Here is a 7,320-nt window from a genome sequence, read left to right as displayed (position 1 = left end):
GACCAGGTGTGTCACGAGTCACCCGCAGGTCTGGTTTCCCTGAGCGCCCGCGGGGAGAGTAGGGGTTCCTTTACGGGGACCTTGCACCGCACAACCTGGAGGAGGTGCCTCCCAGTTCACAGGAACTGAGGCCGCTGGTCCCCGAAGCCCTGGGGCTGGGGCTAGGGGCTGCGGCTGGCCAGCCATTCCCTCCAGCCACCACCAGAGGGCACCACGTGCACACCCCTGAGGGCACTGGGGCCCAGGAAGTCAGGGGAGCCCCTGTCTACAGAGGTCTTGGGATACCCTGCCTGTCCTTCGTGCCCCCTAGCTGGACACGCTGGGCGCTCGGTCCTGGGCACCCATCTAAACTTCTCTGGTCCAAAGGACGTACGTACATCCCTGCTTGTTCACTGCGCCATGTGGTTGTCACTGACAGTGTACGTGGGTCCGGGGGTTCTGCCAGCACAGAAGGTGACAACGAGGCTGGTTCCTCTCCGGGGACGCTGCTGAGGCTGGGGCCTGATGTTGGAGGGCACGCGAGGGTGTCCCCACCCGCACCCCAGCTGGGGCTCCGCCCACCTTCCTGCTGCACCCCTGGCGCCCACACACTTGGGGCTCGGGAACGACTGCTGGTTTCTTTGTCTAGACAGAAAGTGCGGGATTGTCCGCAGGCAGCGCCTTGGGGGACAGGAGGGGGTGGCATGTGGTGTGGAGAGGGGACCAGGCCCCCAGCGAGGGACGCTGCTCACATGTGCTTTTAGGAGAAGCCCGACCAGCACACAGGGCTGCTGGGCAGACGGCTCTGCGTGTTTCCCTCCCCGAGCATTTGATGAGCGTTGGCAAGTCTTCGGCCCCCTGTGCCCCTGGGGGCTGTCCTTGGATGCAGCCGCTGGAGCTGCCTCAGTTTCCCCAGGGGCGGGACAGGAAGTCACCGGATCCAGTGATATCATCTTTGGCAAACGCCTGGAGGCTCAGGACCCGGGGTCTGTCTCGGGGTCCCAGTCGCTGAGGCAGAGGGGCAGGGCTGGGCGTGCCTTCCTTCTGGGGCACAGGCTGCCCACCCCTTCCCTGGGCCCACCGCCCTCCAGACTGGGAGCCCTTCGAGGATGGGGATGGGGCCTGCGCCGGAGGCATCGGGGTGGGGGGCGCCTCCCAAGCCCCAGCCTCGTTCCTCCCCCACTCTGGGGCCCTGACGAAGAGCATCTCTTTTGTACACCGGGGGCACCCCAAGGTCCCATGGTGGCTGGCAGCAAGAGACGAATTTAGGGGTCTCGCCTGGCAGCAGGGGGCAGAGGTGAGGAGGAATGGGCCAGAGGTGTGAGGGTCCCAGGGGGAGTGAGGTCCACAGGGAAAGGAAATCCCAGGTCCGCCGAGGACCCCACCCTCATCTCACAGATGCCAGGGAACTCAGGCCTGGGTGAGGGGCTCCCTATGTAAGGTCACTCTCCAGTCGGGGCTGGACACCGGGGTGCTGCCTGGTACAATGGCGCTCGTGCGGGCAGCCCAGGCTGGGAGATGTCATCCCCCTTCCGAAGTCAGCGGCACATGTGGGCACTCGGGCCCACCACACAAGGCTGAGGGGACAGTCAGTATTGCTCGAGTCTGGCGGTGGTGAGTTTTCCAGGCAGCCCTCGGAACTTAAGCTCTGAGACCCCTCCCTGGCCCGGGGCCTGCCAAGACCCTGGCCTGGCTTTGTCTCCCTGGTCTCTTAACTGTTTTGCTCTCAGAGGGCCTCCAAACTGTGGGCTCCAGGGCTTTGGACCTGGACCCGCCCCAGCTGAGCAGGAAACACGGGCCATGTGTTGAGGTGCTGAGAGGCTGGGGAGGGGAGCTGCGGGCGGGACAGCAGGGCAAAGGCCTCGGGCCCAGGCCAGCTGGGCCTGCTGGAAGCCCCTGTGCCCAGAGCCCAGTGCTGGGGAGGAAGAGGTGGGGCAAACTGGGTGGGGAGGGACTGGGGCTTCCTTCCACGGGAAGTGGGAGTCCAGCAGCTTTGGGTAACAGACCACCACTCACTGTGAACTGACTTGGGCTTTTATTCCTGTTTGCCCAGGCTTGTCCCCAGCCCACCCCACCCCCACCACCTCTGGGTCTTCATCTCCTACACCCTCCACCCGCCAGGTCCTCAGTATCCCTTCTCCTCACACTAACCAGGCACCGTCCTGCCTGAGGACCTTTGCACAGGCCACGACACCTGCCGGCCGCTCTGGGCTCCATCCTCCCCTCAGGTCCTGGCTCTGACACCACCCACTCTGCGAGGCTTCAGACATCCCCCCAACACCTCATTCCCTGTCCTGGCTCAGGTTGAGCTCACCCCCTTCTAACGGACACTACAATGTCTGCTAAACATCACATGTGCTCTGTTGACTGTCACCCCACCAGGGTGGGGGCGGCCTGAGAGGTTCACTTCTGATTCCCAGCCCCCATCAGCTGCTTCGTAAGTATTTAGTGAATGAATGAATGAATGCTAAGAATGCTCTGGCCCAGGGCAAGTGGTGAGACGGGGTGGGAGGGACAGAGGCTGGTGGCAGCCTGGCCCAGAGTGGAGCCCGTGTGTTGGGGAGGAGTCTTCAGGAGAGGGGCTGGGACCCTCTCCTCCTCTGTGACTTGAAGGTCCAGGCCAGGTCCCTGGGGGAGGGATGCCATTCTGCCTCTCCAGGCCCGATGGGTCCTTGGGCTGGGCTGCGGTCCACCTCCTCCCCGCTGTCAGCCGAGAGCCCTGGGGCTCTGGCAGCCTGCCTGGACTGACATCTTCCCAGGGCAAGCATGAAAGATCCCCCTTCAGCTGGAACACACAGCTGCCTGGGCGGGCCACAGCCTGGCACTGCCGACTCTGCTGCTTGCCCTGTCTGCCTCTCTCTCTCTCTGGCTCTCTCTCTCTCTCTCTCTCTCTCTCTCTCTCTCTCTCTCTCTCTCTCTCTCTCTCTCTCTCTCTCTCTCTCTCTCTCTCTCTCTCTCTCTCTCTCTCTCTCTCTCTCTCTCTCTCTCTCTCTCTCTCTCTCTCTCTCTCTCTCTCTCTCTCTCTCTCTCTCTCTCTCTCTCTCTCTCTCTCTCTCTCTCTCTCTCTCTCTCTCGCAGACTCAGGGCAGACGGCGGCCCAGCCTGTCCACCCATCTGGCTGTGAGTCTGGCAGGGTCTGACTGAAGACACAGTAGAGGTGGCCGCTGGAAGGCCCCCCAGGGCTCAGGACAGCCTGCAGGGGGACAGGAGATGGCCCGGCTCAGCCCACCCATTGTTCAGATGGGCCCATCCCTCAATGCCCTTGAGTCCCACCTGCTGTGCACAGGGACATGTCACATCTCCACCCTCATGGTCCTGACCTCCAGCTGGGTGAAGTCACCCAATATGACGTCAGGCCTGAAAGCGCTAAGAAGGCCAGAGGGTCCCTGGAGGCCAGCGGTGGTCTTCCATCCCTCTCCCTGTTTCTCCAGGCCTTTCCTTATCTCTGCTCCCCATCTCTCCTTTGTGCAGGATGGTCTGGTTGAGCTGGGGTGGGGAGTGGAGGCTGGGAAGAATCCTGGGCCTGTGGCCTATGTCACCTGACGCCAGGAATCACTCCCCAGCCTGGCTCTAGCCCCAGAAGCAGAGCCTCGAGTGTTTTTCCAGATCTGGGGGCCTATGGGGCGGGGGCTGGCTGGAGCCTGAGCCCAAGGGGCAGAGAAATGGGGTAGCCCAACGGGGCTCACGTGTGGGCATCCGGTGGGAAGGGGTGGCAGACCCTGGGTCCCCCTGTGACCCTGGGCACTTCCCCACTTTAAAGCCCACCAGCCTTTTGGGAGAGCCCCCCCCGCCCCCCACTGTACTTTAGGGCCTTGTTTGAAGGTGGGGATCCTCAGAACCCTTGGGTGGCTCTTCCTATTGGCCCAGTTCGGCCTCAGTTTCCTCATATGCAGGAGGTGGGGGAGAGGGGGCCACGGTGGGACCTGGAGACTCCTGGCCTGACCCCACTTTGCCTTTCCCCACACAACACGTCTTTGTCCGGGGTCTCAAGTGACAAAGCAAGGGCTCGTGTGGCCTTTTATTATGGAAATTCTCAAACCTATAGAAAGGATGGAGGCTAGTATGGGGGCGGCTCCACTTCTCCGAGCCCCAGCGTCAGTGGTTACCGCCCCGCTGTGTCCTCTGGACAGAGGCGAACTGAAGCGCCAGGAGAAGGCCCCTCGTCAAGGTCGCGCGCGGCGGCGATGACCTTGGGCGCGTCCCTCTTTTTCGCGGGCCTTCGGCGCGCTCCTGCAGCCGGGTGTCAACAAGTTCTCGCTGCGGATGTTCGGCAGCCAGAAGGCCGTGGAGCGGGAGCAGGAGCGCGTCAAGTCGGCGGGGGCCTGGATCATCCACCCGTATAGCGACTTCAGGTACAGCCGCCCAGAGGGCCGGCCGGCCAGCGCGGAGGGGCACGGCGAGCGGACGCGCACAAGGGTCGTCCTGGGAGCGCTGTGGAGAGGGCGGGGCGGTGTGCCCCGCGGGTGACCTCGGGGCCCCTCGGTGACCTCGGGCGCGTCCGGGACCCGCCCCGGAATGACCCGGGCGCTCGAGGCGCCGCCCTTGGAGGGACACTGGGAGGCGCGCGCCCCCTCCCACGCAGCCTGACATTCCCCGCCCTTCGGGTGGGCGCACGTCACGGGCCGCAGGACCAGGGTCTGAGCGCGGAGGGGCGGAGAGGACAAATAGAGGGGAACGTGGGCACCGGCGAGGCAGCGGAGCGGAAGGAAGGAGGAAGGAAGGGCGCCCGGGAAGGACGCACCCCGTGGAGGCTGGCGGAGAAAGGGTTAAGCGGACACGCCGGGTCCCAGGGTCTCCACCTGCGTCCCACGCCGCAGGGAGGCGCGTTCCGGGACCCTGGGCCTCGATATTGCGCAAGGAGGGGACACTGTTCGTGCTGGTGTCCCCCGGCTGTGTCTACTCTGAGCCGCATCAGCTCCAGCGGCTGGGTGGTGTGCCCAGGTGTCAGTGGTGGTGATGTTGATGTGAATTCAGCTGGCTGATCCGTGCAAAGGCTCAGAGCAAGGCCCGGAGCAGGCTCAGCCGCGTGTGTTTGTGGTGTGCCCAGGTGTCAGTAGTTGTGTAGATGCTGATGTGAATTAAGCCAGTTGGTGCGTGGAAAGCCTCAGAGCAAGGCTGGAGCAGTGTCACGCCGCCGCGTATGTTTGCAGTTCCGTTCCCGGGTGAGCGCTGTGTGGCCTGAGAGTGTGAACGATGCATATCATTGCAGGCCGTGTGTGTGATCACGAACATGTGACTGCGGCGGGCAGGGGCCGAGTGCTCTGGGGGGGTGTGTCTGCATGGCGGATCACTGGTGTGTGTTGGGGAGAGAGGGAGTGTGTGCGCATCAGCGGGCAGTGGGTGTGAGGTGTGTGCATGGTGTGTGTGTGAGGTGATGTGTCCGTGACTGGGGTGTGTGAGTTGGGGTGCAGAGGGTCTCCCCAGGCCTCCGGGCCAGGATCTCAGGGCAGGCACGGTTTCAGCACCACGGACAGCAGTCCAGCGGCCTCCGAATCCTTTGACGCCGCGGGTCTCCCCTCCCTCGGGCCTGAGGTCGGATTCCTGGACCCCCAGAGCTGGGAAAGCGGAGCTGTGGGACTCTGCCTTTCCCTGGCCCTCCATATCCCCTGTGCCTGGCAACTGGGGAAACGGAGGCCCAGGGGCACACAACTCAGGAACGGAGGCTGGAAGAATGTCCAGGATTCCAGCTCCTCACCCCCAGACCGTCCTGGGAGGTGAATGCAGCCTTGACCGGCGGCTTTGGGAGAGGCCAGGGGGTCCAGATGGGGTGCCTGTGGATGGGCCCGACCGGCATGGGGGCTCAGCACCCCTGCAGATGGCTCCAGTCTGTGAAATGGGGATGAACTTGACTTCCAGGGCTCCCTGGCCCACCTGGCCCCTCTGTGAATGGGGGCTAAAGCCAGCTGGCTGGAAAGGGACGTGGGGGCCATGTGGGCAGGGGGAGGTGGCTGCAGAAAGTAGCCATTCCTCTGCCCCTCCAGCACATCCGCCTGCAGCATCCTCGGGGCTGTGGGTGGCCCTGGGCTTCCTCTCAGCTACAGAAGGGGTGGGGGCTGCTGGGAGAAGGAGCTGGGCGTCCCCAGCCTTGTGCGCGTCCAGCACAGTTGCCCGTGGGTCCCTGGGCAGATACATTCTAAACTGGGGGTGAGCAATGGGATGGGGGTGAGGGAGGGATGAGTGGGGCCTGTAGCTGGGACTAGGTGAGCCAGTCAAAGTGAAAACCTTAAGACCCTGCCAAGCTGGGGTGCTGCGGGGCCTCTACAACCCCCCACGTTTTGGGAACCCTTCTAGACCCCTCGGATTCAATCTGGAGACAGACCCCCCCCAATCACATGATCGGAGAAGTGCTTCCTGAGCCCCTCTTGGGCCACAGCACCTTAAGAATATAGATCCAATCCTCATGTCAGATGTGAGGTGGCTGCCGCAGCTACCCCAAATTTACATGCGAGGAGAGGGGGTCACGGAGAGGTAAAGTCACTTGCCCAAAGCCACACAGCTAGTCCCCGGCAGAGCAGGGATTCATTCCTGGGCAGGCTGGCCCCTGAGTCTCCACTTTCGGACTGTCAGGCAAGCTGGCCCCTGGCCATGTCCTGTCCAGGCCAAGAAGAAATGGGAGGAGAAAGGCATCCTGGGGATTGTTCAAGATAAGGGGGTTGCCCAGGGGGAGCCGTGGGTCATCTCTGTGTTCGTGTGAGTGTTAGTTTTGAGACCCATTTGTGGAGCAGTAGGGAGAGGCCTTTCTGGGTCTGCTTGTCCACACTTGGCTCCGTTTGTCCTCATGACCTGACGGTGCAGACACCATCCCCGCTGGTGCCCGGGTAAGTCCTGGACATGACTTAAAAGGGAGACTGGGCCGTGAGACCAAGGCTTCTCCCCCAGCCCCAGGTCCTGCCCAGGGCCGTGGCATCTCCACTTTCTTGAGCTACAGCTTTGCTCAGATTGGCACGGCACCCATCTGGCATGGAGCACAGAACAATTCATGTTTGGTGAACTGGAACAGCCTTGGTCACACCTAGCTCCTCGGGCCACATGGGCTTCCAGGGAGGGCATGCGTCTGCAGAGTCCTCGGGGAGGGGGGCTCTTGAGGAAGGTGACTGGACCGAGGCCAGAGGAGCGGCCTGCAGAGGGGCTGCGGCAGTCTGCGGCGAGGCCTGCGCCCGCTTTGCATGGCCTGGAGTCCTCTCCGGGCTTCCCTGCCTCAGTTTCCCCAAATGCATGGTGCACCCCATTTCTCTCGTTCCGGTCGATGTCTGCACCGCCCATGCGTTCAGAAGCGGCCTTTTTTCCTTGATACGCTTACCTGCCTCTCCCCCCCACCTCCATGGCGTCCTGGGGCCTGGC

The 7,320-nt window shown here is 63.1% G+C and overlaps 1 protein-coding gene across 1 annotated transcript in view; it reads left to right on the top strand.

Moving 5' to 3' along the window:
- Positions 1 to 1,465: 1,465 nt before the first annotated feature.
- HCN2 (hyperpolarization activated cyclic nucleotide gated potassium and sodium channel 2) overlaps positions 1,466 to 7,320 on the top strand; it is a 22,270-nt gene continuing 16,415 nt past the window's right edge. Inside the window, exons 1-3 of the mRNA XM_024740013.1 lie at positions 1,466 to 1,529; positions 3,058 to 3,099; positions 4,187 to 4,331. Coding sequence (XP_024595781.1) covers positions 1,466 to 1,529; positions 3,058 to 3,099; positions 4,187 to 4,331 — 251 coding nt within the window. The remainder of the gene's footprint in view (positions 1,530 to 3,057; positions 3,100 to 4,186; positions 4,332 to 7,320) is intronic.

Source organism: Neophocaena asiaeorientalis, unplaced genomic scaffold (genome assembly GCF_003031525.2).
Source record: "Neophocaena asiaeorientalis asiaeorientalis breed wild unplaced genomic scaffold, Neophocaena_asiaeorientalis_V1.1 scaffold469, whole genome shotgun sequence".
Taxonomy (NCBI): Eukaryota; Metazoa; Chordata; class Mammalia; order Artiodactyla; family Phocoenidae; genus Neophocaena; species Neophocaena asiaeorientalis.
The sequence above is the reverse complement of the archived record's forward strand: the minus strand, read 5'-3'. Positions and strand labels throughout refer to the sequence as shown.